The 20265-nt window shown below is 49.0% G+C and overlaps 1 protein-coding gene across 1 annotated transcript in view; it reads right to left on the reverse strand.

Annotated features, from left to right (window-relative positions):
• The window catches only part of SELENOI (selenoprotein I), a 68662-nt gene that overhangs the window by 20278 nt on the left and 28119 nt on the right, over nt 1–20265 (reverse strand). Inside the window, exons 2-3 of the mRNA XM_008172960.4 lie at nt 4960–5028; nt 4509–4617 (exon numbers count right to left, since the gene is read on the reverse strand). Coding sequence (XP_008171182.3) covers nt 4509–4617; nt 4960–5028 — 178 coding nt within the window. The remainder of the gene's footprint in view (nt 1–4508; nt 4618–4959; nt 5029–20265) is intronic.

Below are 20265 nucleotides of genomic sequence, written 5' to 3' on the forward strand. Positions count from 1 at the left end.
CAACACAACTTGATTGTGAGACGGTAGCAGCACACTGGATCCTGAACAGACAGAACGGCTCTGAATTTACCATTCATGTCAGAAAAGGTTCTAACTCAGCTAATGCACCTCAGTCCTGACCCACAGCATCTGGGGCTTTTCTAGGCCACAGACCCCACACGGCTACTTTGTCCTGAAGCAATCTTCAAACTACCGCATAGAGCATTTTATTTTGGGGTAAGCAGCAACTAATTGTAATGTCGGGGGGTAGCGTGGGCCAAGGAACTGATCGTGGTACTGGGCGCCAGACACTCCACGCAGAGATTAGGACTCTCTGATCAGTTACTTATTGCGTTACCTTGGGCAAGTCACTTAGTCTGAGCCTTGGTTTTCCCATCTGTAACGTGGGTAGGATACTTACCTGAAGTTGAAGCCATTAAAAGGATAACATGCAATAACTGGTTTCAGAGTAGCAGCCGTGTTAGTCTGTATCAGCAAAAAGAACAGGAGTACTTGTGGCACCTAGAGACTAACAAATTTATTAGAGCATAAGCTTTCGTGGGCTACATATGCACATGCATCCGAAGAAGTGGGCTGTAGCCCACGAAAGCTTATGCTCTAATAAATTTGTTAGTCTCTAAGGTGCCACAAGTACTCCTGTTCTTTATGCAATAATTGTTCTCACATCTCTCACTCCCATTACGGGGGAGGAGAATTGTGGTAGTCTCAGATACCATCTGTGCACTAATTTATCTTCAGTGGCAACCATTGTCTCTCATTGTCCCTGTAATCGGGTGATTAATATCCAAAAAGGGATTCTGAACATGTAAAGCAATAGATAAGTGCCAAGTATTATTAGTATGTGGCCGAACACCTGGAAATACCATTTGACTGGAGCCAAATATTAGATACAGGAATAAGTTATAATGTGCCACATTTAAACGTTCATTTCAGCAGGATATTAACGTGGATAGCGAACTTGACAGATATTTTTCTCCAATTTAAACTTGCATTTACCGCATATTATGAGAAAAAACACTGCAGCTCTAATATCTGCTTTATGGGAATTGCAATACCAAGCCATTAGTCATAAGTGTTCTTTCCATTTTTTTCTCCAATGATATTTTGGAAATTATACCAATTCTGGCAAGAATGACTAATAAAATGACTAATTCGTTTCTAAAAACTCGAGGTGGACTTATACACTCTGGTCTTAGAGACCGGACTCTGGCGTCTCTTTTGCGGAGCGTGTTTGTTTGTTTGTATAAGAGGCACAGTTTGTTGATAGTGGCAAGTCCGTTATAGGAACTGCATTACCAACCAGACAAAGGTGAAAAGGTGTTCAGGGAAGTTCAACAACGTGATCCAGGGGCTGACTTACAAGTCCTTCCCTACAATCTGGCCTATGGCCAACCTGGAGTAATTTAAAGGAAAAATCCATTCAGGAAGGACATATGCTGAGAGCATTAGCAGGTCTGATGCCCAGGCATCAGAGACAATGTATCTGGTCATCTACAATAGACCATGTTCTGCCATATGCACATTGCTTGAAGCTTCAAAGCAGTCTTTCTTCCCTCCCTCATGGGTCATGGCACTTGATGAAATCCTGAAAATATATCAGAGACCGAAGCTTTGGAACTCAAAAAAACTTTCCCCTTGTGGGTTCGCACGCTGACCTACTTCTACTGCTCTTACAGACCAGAGGGTTGGAATGTGGGGTGTTCTGCCTGTCTCCCAGCACAGGGCACAAGACCAGTCACAAAAATCACGCCCAGGCAATACACAAGTTTCTCAAGGGAGACGATGCAAGCCCCATCCTTTGGAACTTTAGGCCTGAACACTTTGAGAACGTCCTGCAGAGGACAAGCCTGCTCTGGCAGGGAGAAGGACTGGACGATCTGATGGGGCTTCTCCATCTGATTGTATGATTCACGGGTACTATGAAAAACAGATCATAAGACGGAGGAACGAGACAAGGAGCCTCTCAAACCCGCTGCCTGCCATGTTTCATGACTTCAGTGTCCGAGAGAGAAAGGGCACTGCAATGACAGAAGCAGGAAGGTCTGGTACGAAAATCCATTAGACAAAGGGGAGCAGTGAGGGCAGTGCTGGAAGCAGACCACCTATTCCCTACGGTCACAACTATCCACTGGGCAGAGGAAAGACGCACGGCATGCCAAAGGTGCCATGGTGTGGCACCACCCCCTTCTAGCAATCCAGTGTTGGAGAAGTTATTGGGGGAGTACCAGACCTTTCTGAAATTCAGCTGACTGCCTGCTGGGGACAGAATAACCAATTTGAATAGAATTCTGTGGAGTGGGATGAGATTCCCTGAGCTCATTTCACTTGCAAACCACACCAAAAATTGTACGTGTCTTCAAGATGAAAGGCTAGTTCAGCCCTTTGTGCCCCCAAGCCCTTTTGGGCAGTCAGCGGCTTGATAGAACACACTCTCCTAGGTGGAGGACACCACAATGCATCTTCCCCTCATAAGACGCCAACATGAACCTGCAATTGGACAAATGTTGATACAGGGAGTTGCTCCTGCAGCTTAAAAGAGTTACTCATTTTTAATTCGTAGCTTTCCAGTGCAGTGTAGGATTACTACAGCACAGAGTATTCTTGCTAGTGAAATCTGCCGATTTGCCAAGGAACAAAGTGCACAGAATTCCCTCAGTTGCTAAGAATGGCAGCTTCACTTGCACTTCTCAGATCTCCAGCTGGGTTTTGATGATTGACCCATTACAGCTATTTCTTGTTTCAACAAGATCCTAGCTAGCAGACACGTGAAACACAAAATCTGAAGAGACATGACATTTGCTGTCAGCAATAAGAGACATCACATTTTGTTCTTTACAAGAGCTTAGCCATGAGAAGGGGTTATATGATGGCATGTAACTGGGCACACAAATTAGACCTCAGAAGAGTAATGTTCAGTATTAATTTAGGATCCAATTCTCTTACCCTGCACATGTCTAGTCATTTACACTAGTACACTGCCACCAAATCAAAATGGTAGCATTTTACACTTACTTAAGCCAGGTGCAGGGCAATGGAGAATCAGGTTGTTGCAGGATAGGAAGACAAACGCTTCAAGGGAGATTGCACATCCTTCAAAGGGGAGATTCTCATAGCCTTCAGATCTGTGACTTCGAACACTATTAAAGTTACAGAAGTGCCCAGAAGAACCCAACTTGTTAAGCCTCGTTATTTGCACAGCTTTAGCACCAACACCCAGATCTACGACAAGACGAAGGTGCTAGGGCAAGGAATAAAAGGCCAAACTTCTTCCTCTTTTTTTGGTTACAAGACCTTCCTATTCCTTTCTTACTCCTTCTCCCCATCAAAACTTTTAGTCGGATGTTTAGGAAGAGCCATTCCAACATGGGATGCCGAACAGACACAGGCAAGCCCCGCCGTAGAGATTATGCGGTACACTACAAAGACTTCCGGAAAGCAAATCATTTGAGATTCTCTCGAACAAATGCAGACAAAAGAAACGTTGGGTATGTCTACACATAAGAGCGCAGCAGCTGTGCCATTGTAGCACTCCAGTGTAAATGCTCAATACTGCGATGGGAGAGTGTTCTCCTCTCGCTGTAGTTAATCCACCTCCTGCAGAGGCGGTAGCTAGGTCAAGGGAAGAATTCTTCCTTTCATCAGCCTGGCCCCCTCTACATCAGGGGTTAAGTCAGAATAGCTACGTCTCTCCAGAGGTGTGGATTTTTCACACCCCGAGAGATGTAGCTATGTCGATGTAAGTTAGATCAGCCCTTAATGTCAAAACAGCCTTACAAGACTGCCATATAAATTTGCTAGCCCAGATATAAAGTCTGCTTGCCCATCCTTTATCATGATAAGGAGGACTGTAACAGACTGTGAAAAGACTGAACAGTCATCCATCAGAAGAGGGAAATAAAGGTACACACATGTAGCATGTAATGTTTGGGTGTATTGATATCCAATTGAGATTACTCTAAATCCAACAAAAAACAGGTACCACTGGTTCACACACAGCACTAAAAATAAATGAACTGGACAAAGACAAGCAGGCCAGTAACCTAAACTTGGTATTTTATCAGCAAGACGGGTTACATCATCTGTTATTGGCACCCAAATGTATTATTTGTTCTTCCTCAAGGCTATAAGTAGCATAATGGTGTGTGTGCGCGCGCCCCGAAGTCAGCTTGACTTTAAAAGGTACAAAGAACTCTTAAATTTGGGGGGTTGGTTTTTTTTTTTTTTTTTTTAAACGTTGGCTCTTCCTCCTCACAAAGCAACTGGAAGGAATGAGTCATATTTTGGCTGCTTTAATACAGTATCACCCAGCGATTCTGTCCTTGACTCTTCTTACCACATTGATATTTCAAAACCAAAGAACACTCCAGAGCAGTAGATGAGCAAGCCATATCAGTCAGCGCATGAAATTGCAAAACTATGGTATAGGAAGACAGGAGTATCAGATCTTTTATTACTCACATGCTCTAAAATGTACAGTTTAAAAAAAAAAAAAAAAAAGGCAGTCTTACCGGAAGCATAAAAATCAGGGTCAAAGTATGCCATGAGGAAGAAGTTGAAGACAAGCAACAGGAAGCCAGAAAATGTTATCAGATTTGGAGCCAACCAGGTAGGGAAAATCTATGGGAAAGCGGCAAAAATACACACAAAGAATCACATTAGCGCACACAATAGGCACTACACATTGCTTTAACTACATCAGAGAGGAGTTTATGACTTATTGGTGTTAGATAGTGATAGAGGCTTTTGACATTTATGATTCTGCAGCATAAAATTTTAAATGGTTATGCAATCGCGCCCACAGTTATTGTCCTTCTTGAAGGACAAAGGTTGGCATTTGTCATGGAATTAAAGCAGAGTTTGTTTCAACCAAAAGGCAGTCCTGTCTAAGAGATTATGCCATGACAGAAATTGGCACTTCCACTTCCAACACAGAACCACATGACCAGCGGGAATTCTCACCTTCACGATAGTATTCCAGAACGGGTGCATAACGTAGAGAGAGAGGGGATTGCTGTCCACCGCACTGTACTGTGAAGGAGAGGAAGAGAAATATGGTTAAATGAATGCTCCAGCAAGTCTCCCTGAAAGCCAAACATACTGACTAGACACAATGCCAAATTATCTCAAAGGGATCAAGTATCCCCTGGGTCTGGGGTTCTCAAAGTGCGGCGTGTCAGATAAGTCACAGTATGTCATACACGAGCAGGATGGCATACTTGCCTATAGAGCAGGGAAACAGTAACATTTTAAAGATAATGGGAAAATCTGAAGCGCACTCTGCCACATTTGCTGGAAATACTGCAGTCTCCATGCTCATGGAACTCCTGCCCAGAAGTTGTCCTATTTCAGGAAAAGTCTGACCATTGAATTTATATTTAAAACCTCAACTACCACCCCACCCCCGGCCCCTAAAGACGCCTTTGCAAAATAACTCCATGAATATAACGTGCAAAATAACATGGGACTGGACGACTAGCAGCATAGACAATAAAGAGGAAGGGATGCAGATCAGAATAAGTAAAGAAGACGTCAGAGAGGTCTTCTGATTAATCTGAAAGAAACCAAGTCAGCAGGGCCTGAAGTTATCCACCCCAAGGTGCTGAAGGAATTAGCTGAAGAAATCTTGAAGCCACTGGCAGTAATATTGCAAACTCATGGATGACAGCACCAGTATTTCAGTACCGGGTAGATTGGTTCAAACTACAGTAAAGAACAGAATTATCAGACACACACATGAACATGATTTGTTGGGGAAGAGTCAACATGGTTGTTGTAAAGGGAAATCATGCCTCACCAATCTACTAGAATTCTTTGAAGGGGCCAACAAGCATGTGGACAAGGGGGATCCAGTGGATATAGTGTACTTTGATTTCCAGAAAGCCTTTGACAAGGTCCTTCACCAAAAGCTCTTAAGAAAAGTAAGCTGTCAGGGGATAAGAGGGAAGGTGTTTGCATGGGTTGGTAACTGGTTAAAAGATAGGAAACAAAAGTTAGGAATAAATGGTCAGTTTTCAGAATGGAGAGAGAGAGATAGTGGTGTCCCCCAGGGATCTGTACTGAGACCAGTCCTATTCAACATATTCATCAATGATCTGGAAAAAGGGGTAAACAGTGAGATGGCAAAATTTGCAGATGATACAAAACTACTCAAGATAGCTAAGTCCCAGGCAGACTGCGAAGAGCTACAAAAGGATCTCTCGAAACTGGGTGCCTGGGCAAGAAAATTACAGATGAAGTTCAATGATGATAAATGCAAAGTAATGCACATTGGAAAACATAATCCCAACTATACATATATAATGATGGGGTCTAAATTAGCTCTTACCACTCAAGAAAGAGATCTTGGAGTCATAGTGGATAGTTCTCTGAAAACATCCACTCAATGTGCAGCAGCAGTCAAAAAAGCGACCAGAGCGTTGGAAATCATTAAGAAAAGGTGTGTGTGTTTGTGTATAGATACAGGGGCGAACAGGGGCTGCTAACAGGGATTTTCACAAGGGAGTTCTCCAGGTGAAGGAGGAGCAATACAGCACCCTTTTGGGGTAAGTGACTGTCTGTAGTGTGTGTTTGTTTGTGTTTGAGGGTTACTTGCTGTGTGCTGAGCTTGTGTTTGTCAGTCTGTTTGTTTGTTTTGGTTGTTTGAAGGACCGTGTGCTGTGGCTGGCAGTTGGAAGGTTTGAAAGCTAGAAGCCTCTGGTAAGTGGCTGAGCCTTCATCAGTGGGCGGGGCATTCATACAGGCCAGGGCTTTATAAAGCAGCGCACAAGCGACCAGGGGCTGCTAACAGGGAGTTTCACAAGGGAGTTTGGAAGGGGAGCAGGAAGGGGGCGAGGGTCCCTTGCCAGTTCCATCTGTTTTCTCTTGATTCCCCTTAATACCTATAAAGCAACTACATCCATAACTTTTTGCTTAAACAACCCTTTCAGCTGACAGGGGGCTGCAGACGGGAGTTTGACAGAGGGAGGCTTACGATGGTTAGGAAGACCCGCAACACCTGTGCCAGCACTGCTACTGTCTCCTCCACCTGTGCCTGTAGCCAGACAGAGTGCCTAAGCATGGATGCCTCTACCCAGATCCTGGTGTGGTTTTGCAAAGACTGTAACTTGCAATTTCCACTTACTGATATCCAGGCTGGGGGGACCATCCAATGTGAGAGGTGCCTGCTGGTGGAATCTCTCAGGCAGCAGGTGGGAGAGCTACAGGAGGAGGTGGCTAGGTTGAGGAGCATCCGTATCCACGAGCAATTCCTCGACAGTGTCCATGTGGAGACAGCTGAGGTAGCTGTCCCAGTACACAGGACTGCTGATACACCACTGGTGGAGGAGGAGATGGCTCAGGGTGGACACTGGCAGCTGGTTACTTCTGGCAGCGGGCAGTGCTCCACCCTTGCTCCGAACCCTCCTGCCGTGGTTATAGGTAACCGTTATGCTCTTCTCGATACAGGAAAGAAGGAATCACTCCCTACAGTAAAGGAGGAGAAGCCTCGTACCCCTAAGGCTGGAGAGTCTGCTGCCACCACTGCGAATAGGAAACGTAGGGTAGTGGTGGTCGGAGACTCTCTGCTGAGGGGGACGGAGGCGCCCATCTGTCGCCCTGACATTTCATCTCGGGAGGTATGCTGCCTGCCGGGGGCCCGTATCCGAGACGTTACGGAGGCATTGTCGAGGATTATCCAGCCCTCTGACTACTACCCCATGCTACTCATCCATGTGGGCACAAATGATACTGCGCGGTGTGACACTGAGCGGATCAAGAGTGACTACAGGGCTCTGGGAGTACGGGTGAAGGAGTTTGGAGCGCAGGTGGTATTCTCTTCAATTCTTCCTGTCAAAGGTAGGGGCCCGGGCAGAGACAGATGCATCATGGAGGTGAATGCCTGGCTGCGAAGATGGTGTCGCCAGGAGGGCTTTGGCTTCCTAGACCACGGGATGCTATTTGAGGAAGGACTGCTAGGCAGAGATGGCGTTCACCTTTCGAGGAGAGGAAAGACCCTATTCGGACACAGACTGGCTAACCTAGTGAGGAGGGCTTTAAACTAGGTTCGACGGGGACAGGTGAGCAAAGCCCACAGGTAAGTGGGGAACATGGAGACCGGGGAGATGGGTCGGAAACGAGAGGGAGTGTGGGCTATACTGGCAGAGAGAAAGGAGAGTCAGGACAAAACTGGGAGGAAAGATCAAACCAGTATCTTAGATGCCTATATACAAATGCGAGAAGTATGGGGAATAAGCAGGAAGAACTGGAAGTGCTAATCAATAAATACAACTATGACATTGTTGGCATCACTGAAACTTGGTGGGATAATACACATGATTGGAATGTTGGTGTGGATGGGTACAGCTTGCTCAGGAAGGATAGACAGGGGAAAAAGGGAGGAGGTGTTGCCTTATATATTAAAAATGTACACACTTGGACTGAGGTAGAGATGGACATAGGAGACGGAAGTGTTGAGAGTCTCTGGGTTAGGCTTAAAGGGGCAAAAAACAAGGGAGATGTCATGCTAGGAGTCTACTACAGGCCACCTAACCAGGTGGAAGAGGTGGATGAGGCTTTTTTTAAGCAACTAACAAAATCATCCAAAGCCCAAGATTTGGTGGTGATGGGGGACTTCAACTATCCGGATATATGTTGGGAAAATAACACAGCGGGGCACAGACTATCCAACAAATTCTTGGACTGCATTGGAGACAACTTTTTATTTCAGAAGGTTGAAAAAGCTACTAGGGGGGAAGCTGTTCTAGACTTGATTTTAACAAATAGGGAGGAACTCATTGAGAATGTGAAAGTAGAAGGCAGCCTGGGTGAAAGTGATCATGAGATCATAGAGTTTGCAATTCTAACGAAGGGTAGAAGGGAGAACAGCAAAATAGAGACAATGGATTTCAGGAAGGCAGATTTTGGGAAGCTCAGAGAGCTGATAGGTAAGGTCCCATGGGAATCAAGACTGAGGGGAAAAACAACTGAGGAGAGTTGGCAGTTTTTCAAAGGGACACTATTAAGGGCCCAAAAGCAAGCTATTCCGCTGGTTAGGAAAGATAGAAAATGTGGCAAAAGACCACCTTGGCTTAACCACGAGATCTTGCACGATCTAAAAAATAAAAAGGAGTCATATAAAAAATGGAAACTAGGACAGATTACAAAGGATGAATATAGGCAAACAACACAGGAATGCAGGGGCAAGATTAGAAAGGCAAAGGCCCAAAATGAGCTCAAACTAGCTACGGGAATAAAAGGAAACAAGAAGACTTTTTATCAATACATTAGAAGCAAGAGGAAGACCAAAGACAGGGTAGGCCCACTGCTTAGTGAAGAGGGAGAAACAGTAACCGGAAACTTGGAAATGGCAGAGATGCTTAATGACTTCTTTGTTTCGGTCTTCACCGAGAAGTCTGAAGCAATGCCTAACATAGTGAATGCTAATGGGAAGGGGGTAGGTTTAGCGGATAAAATAAAAAAAGAACAAGTTAAAAATCACTTAGAAAAGTTAGATGCCTGCAAGTCACCCGGGCCTGATTAAATGCATCCTAGAATACTCAAGGAGCTAATAGAGGAGGTATCTGAGCCTCTAGCTATTATCTTTGGAAAGTCATGGGAGACGGGAGAGATTCCAGAAGACTGGAAAAGGGAAAATATAGTGCCCATCTATAAAAAGGGAAATAAAAACAACCCAGGTAACTACAGACCAGTTAGTTTAACTTCTGTGCCAGGGAAGATAATGGAGCAAGTAATTAAGGAAATCATCTGCAAACACTTGGAAGGTGGTAAGGTGATAGGGAACAGCCAGCATGGATTTGTGAAGAACAAATCGTGTCAAACCAATCTGATAGCTTTCTTTGATAGAATAACGAGCCTTGTGGATAAGGGTGAAGCGGTGGATGTGGTATACCTAGACTTTAGTAAGGCATTTGATACGGTCTCGCATGATATTCTTATCGATAAACTAGGCAAATACAAATTAGATGGGGCTACTATAAGGTGGGTGCATAACTGGCTGGATAACCGTACTCAGAGAGTTGTTATTAATGGTTCCCAATCCTGCTGGAAAGGCGTAACGAGTGGGGTTCCGCAGGGGTCTGTTTTGGGACCGGCTCTGTTCAATATCTTCATCAACGACTTAGATATTGGCATAGAAAGTACGCTTATTAAGTTTGCGGATGATACCAAACTGGGAGGGATTGCAACTACTTTGGAGGACAGGGTCATAATTCAAAATGATCTGGACAAATTGGAGAAATGGTCTGAGTTAAACAGGATGAAGTTTAACAAAGACAAATGCAAAGTGCTCCACTTAGGAAGGAAAAATCAATTTCACACATACAGAATGGGAAAAGACTGTCTAGGAAGGAGTACGGCAGAAAGGGATCTAGGGGTTATAGTGGACCACAAGCTAAATATGAGTCAACAGTGTGATGCTGTTGCAAAAAAAGCAAACATGATTCTGGGATGCATTAACAGGTGTGTTGTGAGCAAGACACGAGAAGTCATTCTTCCGCTCTACTCTGCTCTGGTTAGGCCTCAGCTGGAGTATTGTGTCCAGTTCTGGGCGCCGCATTTTAAAAAAGATGTGGAGAAATTGGAAAGCGTCCAAAGAAGAGCAACAAGAATGATTAAAGGTCTTGAGAACATGACCTATGAAGGAAGGCTGAAAGAACTGGGTTTGTTTAGTTTGGAGAAGAGAAGACTGAGAGGGGACATGATAGCAGTTTTCAGGTATCTAAAAGGGTGTCATGAGGAGGAGGGAGAGAACTTGTTCACCTTAGCCTCTAAGGATAGAACCAGAAACAATGGGTTTAAACTGCAGCAAGGGAGGTCTAGGTTGGACATTAGGAAAAAGTTCCTAACTGTCAGGGTGGTTAAACACTGGAACAAATTGCCTAGGGAGGTTGTGGAATCTCCGTCTCTGGAGATATTTAAGAGTAGGTTAGATAAATGTCTATCCGGGATGGTCTAGACAGTATTTGGTCCTGCCATGCGGGCAGGGGACTGGACTCGATGACCTCTCGAGGTCCCTTCCAGTCCTATAATCTATGATATACACACACACACACACACACCCCTTAAATTCCCTATAAGCTGTGCGGCCACGCAGCAGCCTATTTAGTGCCATGCATGCGCTCAGGGAACCCGCCAGGGACCTGCAGTGGCGGTGTGGTGCGGCCCGACCCCGGAGTAGCCCAGCCCCAGATGTGGCCGGGGCACTGTGGCATGGTCCGACCCCGGAGTAGCCCAGCCCCAGACGAGGCCGGGGCAGTGTGGCATGGTCCGACCCCGGAGCAGCCCGGCCCCAGACACAGCTGGGGCAGCGCCGCCTGGCCTGACCCTGGAGTGGCCCAGACCTAGTCACAATCAGGGCAGCACGGCGTGGCCCCATGCACGGCCCTCCCACAGCCCGGACCTGCTGGGGCAGGGACGCCTATCCTGCAGCCCCAGAGCTCCCAGAGCAGGGAGAGGCACCTCTCTCCCACAGCCCAGGTGCTGCTGTGGGGAGAGAGAGCTGGTGGGAGGGGTGGGGGGAGTGGAAGAAGAGAGGAGTCCCACCAGAGCCCCAGAGCACCCTCCTGCACCCCAAACCCTTCATCCTCAATCCCATCCCAGAGCCCGCACCCCCAGCCAGAGCCCCTCATTCCCTGCACCCAACCGTTACCTATCAGCTCTGTGTTCTTGGGGAACCAGGGTGCAGTATCCAACCTGTCTGACTCACGAAAGACCTCCCGCTCCCCAGCCCCCTGCTTAAACCAAAGCCAACCAGAAGAAAAAAGTCTTACAAAAAGCAATGAGAAGGCAGTGGGAGACACCTAAACCCCTGGGATAGGGTGACAGGATTAAGCAAACTCCCCTAACCTCGTTTGCATCAAAGATGGGTCAGGGAGGCATCTCTATTAGCATACAGAATGGAGAACAGAGATTCCAAGGCAAGAACCGCACAGAACTCTGGGACCAGAAAAGCAGGGAAGCACTGCGTCATGGGGGATCTCTGCTCCAGATGTGAATGAACCCATGCCTGCACACACCCAGCTCAGTAGTTATCAGACCAATTCTAATAATAAACCCTTTATTGGGATCCAAAATACTCAAGCTACCTAATTGCATTGTGAGCTCCCTCCAAGGAACACCGCCCATAGCCAGGAATGATCAGTTCCCATCGTCTAGCATGAACTAAACAACCTTGGTGTTCTCCCTTCAGCCATCAGTTTACCCATAAACAAATCTAGTGTTCTCCCTTGAACCACTGTTTTTTCCCTACAAAAACCCCTACCCACGCTCAAGTAAGTTCTCGGATGCCTGGATCCAAAATCTGCATCAGTTCCATTGGGACTTCATCTTCTCCTGACTGATCGTACTGGGGGCTTGAGGACTGTCTCCAGCACTCCGGACCCTTAGCTACCACCACCCTCTGGGAACCCCGATCGATTCCAGCTTCACGGAGCGGTGAGAACCCAGCTCTCTCTGTCTCGGTGTAGCCTTCTGACCCTGACTTGTGGGATCAGTTATAGTTTTCTAAGCCTGACTTTTGTAATCAAATTTAAGTTAGATTTAATATGGTTTGTTTGGCTCCCCTCGTGTGGTTAAATATATGGAGATATACCTATCTCCTAGAACTGGAAGGGACCCCGAAAGGTCATTGAGTCCAGCCCCCTGCCTTCACTAGCAGGACCAAGTACTGATTTTGCCCCAGATCCCTAAGTGGCACCCTCAAGGATTGAACTCACAACCCTGGGTTTAGCAGGCCAATGCTCAAACCACTGCGCTATCCCTCCCCCTTACTTCTCCCCCCCCCCCCCCCGGGGTGTTTTTTGGCTTCCCCATTCGCTCTGCAGCAACACTCCTCGTACCTAAGCAAAGATCCCTGCAGTGCACAAAAATCTTGTAGGGTTGGCTCATCAGGTGGGTTACTAGCAGAACAACCGTAACATGAAAGTGGAGCTAGGGACGTGCTGAACCTGGGGCATACAAAGGGGGCAGCTTGGAAGTGCTCGAGCCAGCCTGCTGAGTCCAGGGGCATATAAGGGGTGGGGAGTCAGCTTGGGAGTGCCGATTAACCTGGTCCTCTCAGACGTGCTCGGTTAATGCGTGTGTGTGTTCGTCTGATTGTGGGGCTGGAAGAACCCAGCCCTGGGGAACCTAGGTCCTGCAGGATAGCCCCATTGGGAGGGGACTTGCAGAAGGGAGAAGTAGAGCTCCGTATGAGAACACACGTGACACAAGCAGTACACTGATAGAATTACAGAACCCCGCTGCCCAGAAGAGTAACCCTAATAAAGAAGCATACCCCAAAGTAACGGGCAAATCTGGTAACACAACCCTCTGCCCCATCCCTGAGCCCCTCATCTCTGGCCCCACCCCCCCAGCTGGAGCACTCACACCCCTGTACCCCAACCCTCTGCCCCAGCCTGAGCCCCCTCGCCCCCCCCAATGCATTGTGTCACACATCACTTCCATATTGGTGCACATAAAATTCATTCCGCACATGGGTGGGAAAAATTAGAGGGAACACTGCATATTAACTCTATATAAATCCAGGGTACACCCACATCTTGAATACTGTGTGCAGATGTGGTCGCCCCAACTCAAAAAAGATATATTGGAATTGGAAAAGGTTCAGAAGAGGGCAACAAAAATTATTAGGGGTATGGAACAGCTGCCATGTGAGGAAAGATTAATAAGATTGGGACTTTTCAGCTTCAAAAAGAGAAGATTGGCGGGGGGATAGGACAGAGGTCTATAAATCATGACTGGTGTAGAGAAAGTAAATAAAGCAGCATTACTTACTCCTTCCCATAAACACAAGAAGTAGGGGTCACCAAATGAAATGAATAGGCAGCAGGTTTAAAATAAACAAAAGGAAGTGTTTTTTTCACACAACACACGGTCAACCTGTGGAACTCTTTGCCAGAGGATATTGTGAAGGCCAAGACTAAAACAGGGTTAAAAAAAGAACTTGATAAATTCATGGAGGATAGGTCTGTCAATGGCTATTAGCCAGCCTGGGCAGGGACGGTGTCCCTATCCTCTGTTTGCCAGAAGCTGGGAATGGATCACTTGATTCCCTGTTCTGTTCATTCCATCTGAAGCACCTGGCATTGGCCACTGTTGGAAGACAGGATACTGGGCTAGATGGACCTTTGGTCTGACCCAGTCTGGCCGTTCTTATGTCCAGGTGAGGTCAAAGGAATACTGGAGAAGGGCTAACATGGTGCCCATCTTTAAAAAGGGAATAGGAGGGGCTGGGGAAGTACAGACCAGTCAGACTGACCTCAATACCTGGGAAGCTACTAGAGCAACATACATATCATTAAATTTGCAAATACCTGGAGGATGAAGGGGTGATCACTAGCCAGCATGGATCTACTAAGAACAAATCATGCCAAATCAGCTTGATTTCCTTCTCTGACAGGATAACTGATTTGGTAGATGGGGGAAATGTGGCAGACATAATATACCTGGACTTCAGCCAGGCTTTTGACATAGTCCCACATGACATTCTGATAGGTAAACTGGAGAAATACGGGCTCAGCAGAACTATCATTAAGTGGATACATAATTGGTTAAACAACCACAAACAAAGAGTAACTATTAATGGAACAGGTTTCAGAGTAGCAGCCGTGTTAGTCTGTATCCACAAAAAGAACAGGAGTATTTGTGGCACCTTAGAGACTAAAATTTATTTGAGCATAAGCTTTCATGTCCGAAGAAGTGGGCTGTAGCCCACGAAAGCTTATGCTCTAATAAATTTGTTAGTCTCTAAGGTGCCACAAGTACTCCTGTTCTTTTTATTAATGGAACAATGTCGGATTGGAGGGAGATCTCAAGTGGGGTTCCACAGGGATCTGTTCTGGGTCTGGTGTTATTTAACATCTTTATTAATGCCGTGGATGTAGGACTAGAGAGCAGACTGATCAAATTTGCAGATGGCACAAAGCTATGGGGAGTTGCCAATACTTTGGAGGCTAGAGCTAAAATTCTGAGGGATCTTGATAAATTGGAGAACTGGGCTATAGACAACAAAATGAAATTCAACAAAGACAAATGTACGGTGATACACTTAGTGAAGAAAAACCAAACACACTGTGACGAAGTGGGCACGATCTGTGAGTCCGTGACACACACAAAGACAGAACCGGGGATAACTGGCTTGGCAGCAGCACTGCTGAGACGGATCTGGGAGTTGTCGACCACAACCTCAACATCAATCAGCAATACAATGCTGTTGCAAAAAAAAAGCATACACGGTTGTATTAACAGAGGCATCGCATGCAAGTTATGGGTGGTAATAGCACCACTCTGGTTGATGCGGATTAGGCCTTAGCTGGCGTACTGTGTCTAATTTTGGTGACCGCGGTTATAGAAAGGATGTGAAGAAACTGGAAAGGACCCATAGGCGAGTGACAAAGATTATCGAAGGGATGGAATGCAGCCATATGAGCAAAGGCTGAAGGAACTGGGTATGTTTAGTTTGGAAAAGAGGAGTTTAAGGGGAGACATGATAGTGGTCTTCAAATATTTGAAAGGCTGTCATAAGAAAGATGGAGAAAATTGTTCTCTTTTGCCACAGAGGGCAGGACAAGAGGCAGTGGGTTCAAACTCCAGCATAGCAGATTTAGATTAAATGTCAGAAAAAAAATTCCTAGCTGTTACACCAGTAAAACCAGTAGAGGTTGTGGAAGCTTCTTTGCTGGAGGTTTTCAAAAGGAGGCTGGATAGCACCTGTCTTGGATGGTTTAGACATAACAAATCCTGCGCGTTGGCAGGGGGTTCGACTAGATGATCTTTGCGGTCCCTTCTAGCCCTATGGGGTTCTAGGATTCAATGAATATTAGTTTCAAGTTACTACACAGAATCCTGCTTGCCGCTGATTATGGCTGGCAGGTGGAGGCATGAATGGAAGTTCATTGTGTCTCATCCACAGGCAAAGTGAATAATTATTATTATTTGTATTGTAATAGCACCCAGGACCCCAGTGTGCTAGGCACTGTACAAACACTTAGGGTATATGTCTACACTCGAGCTGGAGGAGTGAGAACTAGCCACACTCGTTCTGTCTGAGCTAGCACGCTAGGAATAGCAGTGTAGTTGAGGCAGGATGTGCAGCAGGAGAGACTAGCCACCCGAGTACATGCCAATGATCTTGGATGAGATCATCCTCTGGGCAGCTAGCCCCTTCCGCTGTGTGCTTCTGCAGCTACACTGGCTTGATTAGAGGTTGCATGGATAAGTCTCCTCGAGCTGGAAATTACACCTCCAGCTCTAGTGTAGACATCCCCTTCGAGACAGCCCTGCCCGAGGAGTTTACGTGCAAGTAGCATTAGCATAGTAATCACAGGGATTTACTCCTGGGGGAATTCTGTGCCCAAAAAATTAAAAATTCTACGCACAATATTTTAAAATTCTACAAAATTCTGCATATTTTATTTGTCAAAATAACACAATATAATCACACCAGTTTCAATTATTTTTGGTCAATTATTTCAAAATACCTGTCAGCAAGTATGTCTGTAACAATACAGAGAACAAAAAAAGACTCAGGAAACGTTTTTTTGACAAACAGATTCCTTACTAGGTATATTAATATAATACAGAGCTCTGAGTAGTAATTCATTTAAACTACAATACAGAACCGTATTTCCCACACCCCTCAGAAGCTGCACAAAGGCTTCAGGCAGTCAGGGGTAATGGAGGAGCTGAGGGAGAGGGAAGTAAATTGCTGGGAAGGAGCCTGGATGTGAACTTGGAGGGCTGTTGGGTGTGGGTGGACAAAGTATGGAACAGGTTTTTGGGGGGACGGGGAGGGATTATTAGGGAGCTTACACCATGCAGACCCTGGCTGATCTGAAGCCTCTCCCATTCAGTCAGGCACATCTGCCTCCCTCCCCGTGTGTGTCTGTGCCCTCACCCAGCCACTCCCTGTCCCTATGCAGCTCTGCACCTCTCTCCCTCCCCATGTGTGTCTGTGCCCTCACCCAGCCACTCCCTGTCCCTATGCAGCTCTGCACCCCTCTCCCTCCCCATGTGTCTGTGCCCTCACCCAGCCACTCCCTGTTCCTAGGTAGCTCTGCACCCCTCTCCCTCCCCATGTGTGTCTGTGCCCTCACCCAGCCACTCCCTGTCCCTATGCAGCTCTGCACCCCTCTCCCTCCCCATGTGTCTCTGTGCCCTCACCCAGCCACTCCCTGTCCCTAGGTAGCTCTGCACCCCTCCCCCTCGTGTGTCTGTGCCTTCACCCAGCCACTCCCTGTCCCTAGGTAGCTCTGCACCCCTCTCCCTCCCCATTGTGTGTCTGTGCCCTCGCCAGCCACTCCCTGTCCCTAGGTAGCTCTGCACCTCTCCCCCTCCCATTGTGTGTCTGTGCCCTCACCCAGCCACTCCCTGTCCCTAGGTAGCTCTGCACCCCTCTCCCTCCCCATTGTGTGTCTGTGCCCTCACCCAGCCACTCCCTGTCCCTAGGTAGCTCTGCACCTCTCCCCCTCTTGTGTCTGTGCCCTCACCCAGCCACTCCCTGTCCCTAGGTAGCTCTGCACCCCTCTCCCTCCCCATTGTGTGTCTGTGCCCTCACCCAGCCACTCCCTGTCCCTAGGTAGCTCTGCACCCCTCTCCCTCCCCATTGTGTGTCTGTGCCCTCACCCAGCCACTCCCTGTCCCTAGGTAGCTCTGCACCTCTCCCCCTCTTGTGTCTGTGCCCTCACCCAGCCACTCCCTGTCCCTAGGTAGCTCTGCACCCCTCTCCCTCCCCATGTGTGTCTGTGCCCTCACCCAGCCACTCCCTGTCCCTAGGTAGCTCTGCACCCCTCTCCCTCCCCGTGTGTGTCTGTGCCCTCACCCAGCCACTCCCTGTCCCTAGGTAGCTCTGCACCTCTCCCCCTTTTGTGTCTGTGCCCTCACCCAGCCACTCCCTGTCCCTAGGTAGCTCTGCACCCCTCTCCCTCCCCATTGTGTGTCTGTGCCCTCACCCAGCCACTCCCTGTCCCTAGGTAGCTCTGCACCCCTCTCCCTCCCATTGTGTGTCTGTGCCTTCACCCAGCCACTCCCTGTCCCTAGGTAGCTCTGCACCCCTCCCCCTGTGTGTCTGTGCCTTCACCCAGCCACTCCCTGTCCCTAGGTAGCTCTGCACCCCTCCCCCTCGCGTGTCTGTGCCCTCACCCAGCCACTCCCTGTCCCTAGGTAGCTCTGCACCCCTCCCCCTCCCCATTGTGTGTCTGTGCCCTCACCCAGCCACTCCCTGTCCCTAGGTAGCTCTGCACCCCTCCCCCTCCCCATTGTGTGTCTGTGCCCTCACCCAGCCACTCCCCGTCCCTAGGTAGCTCTGCACCCCTCTCCCTCCCCAGTGTGTGTCTGTGCCCTCACCCAGCCACTCCCTGTCCCTATGTAGCTCTGCACCCCTCTCCCTCCCCATGTGTGTCTGTGCCCTCACCCAGCCACTCCCTGTCCCTAGGTAGCTCTGCACCTCTCCCCCTCCCCATGTGTGTCTGTGCCCTCACCCAGCCACTCCCTGTCCCTAGGTAGCTCTGCACCCCTCTCCCTCCCCATGTGTGTCTGTGCCCTCACCCAGCCACTCCCTGTCCCTATGTAGCTCTGCACCTCTCCCCCTCGCGTGTCTGTGCCCTCACCCAGCCACTCCCTGTCCCTATGTAGCTCTGCACCTCTCCCCCTCTTGTGTCTGTGCCCTCACCCAGCCACTCCCTGTCCCTAGGTAGCTCTGCACCCCTCTCCCTCCCCATGTGTGTCTGTGCCCTCACCCAGCCACTCCCTGTCCCTAGGTAGCTCTGCACCTCTCCCCCTCCCCCTGTGTGTCTGTGCCCTCACCCAGCCACTCCCTGTCCCTATGTAGCTCTGCACCCCTCCCCCTCGCGTGTCTGTGCCCTCACCCAGCCACTCCCCGTCCCTATGTAGCTCTGCACCTCTCCCCCTCCCCCTCGCGTGTCTGTGCCCTCACCCAGCCACTCCCTGTCCCTAGGTAGCTCTGCACCTCTCCCCCTCTTGTGTCTGTGCCCTCACCCAGCCACTCCCTGTCCCTAGGTAGCTCTGCACCCCTCCCCCTTGCGTGTCTGTGCCCTCACCCAGCCACTCCCTGTCCCTAGGTAGCTCTGCACCCCTCTCCCTCCCCATGTGTGTCTGTGCCCTCACCCAGCCACTCCCTGTCCCTAGGTAGCTCTGCACCTCTCCCCCTCCCCCTCGCGTGTCTGTGCCCTCACCCAGCCACTCCCTGTCCCTATGTAGCTCTGCACCTCTCCCCCTCGCGTGTCTGTGCCCTCACCCAGCCACTCCCCATCCCTGTAACCCTCCCCCTGCGTCTGTGCCCTCACCCAGCCACTCCCTGTCCCTAGGTAGCTCTGCACCTCTCCCCCTCTTGTGTCTGTGCCCTCACCCAGCCACTCCCTGTCCCTAGGTAGCTCTGCACCTCTCCCCCTCGCGTGTCTGTGCCCTCACCCAGCCACTCCCTGTCCCTAGGTAGCTCTGCACCCCTCTCCCTCCCCATGTGTGTCTGTGCCCTCACCCAGCCACTCCCTGTCCCTAGGTAGCTCTGCACCCCTCTCCCTCCCCATGTGTGTCTGTGCCCTCACCCAGCCACTCCCTGTCCCTAGGTAGCTCTGCACCCCTCTCCCTCCCCATGTGTGTCTGTGCCCTCATCCAGCCACTCCCTGTCCCTAGGTAGCTCTGCACCTCTCCCCCTCGCGTGTCTGTGCCCTCACCCAGCCACTCCCTGTCCCTAGGTAGCTCTGCACCCCTCTCCCTCCCCATGTGTGTCTGTGCCCTCACCCAGCCACTCCCTGTCCCTAGGTAGCTCTGCACCCCTCTCCCTCCCCATGTGTGTCTGTGCCCTCACCCAGCCACTCCCCATCCCTGTAACTCTCCCCCTGCGTCTGTGCCCTCACCCAGCCACTCCCTGTCCCTAGGTAGCTCTGCACCTCTCCCCCTCGCATGTCTGTGCCCTCACCCAGCCACTCCCTGTCCCTATGTAGCTCTGCACCTCTCCCCCTCCCCCGTGTGTCTGTGCCCTCACCCAGCCACTCCCCCCCCCTCCCTGTAACCTACCCGCTGTCCCCATGTTTCTCTGAACCTCCCTCCCCCCCGGCTCTGTGCCTCCACTCCTATTCAACCCGTCCCAGTCTGTCCTCCCCACTAGCCCTTATGAGCCCCTGTCGGTCGATCGGACACACACACACACACACACACACACACACACCCCCCTACCTTCTCCTGACCTGGCTGGCAGGGAGCTACTGCTGTTCTTGTGCCACAGTGCTCTCTGGTGGGAAAAGACAGAACTGC

Source organism: Chrysemys picta, chromosome 3 (assembly GCF_011386835.1).
Source record: "Chrysemys picta bellii isolate R12L10 chromosome 3, ASM1138683v2, whole genome shotgun sequence".
In the NCBI taxonomy this organism is placed as follows: Eukaryota; Metazoa; Chordata; order Testudines; family Emydidae; genus Chrysemys; species Chrysemys picta.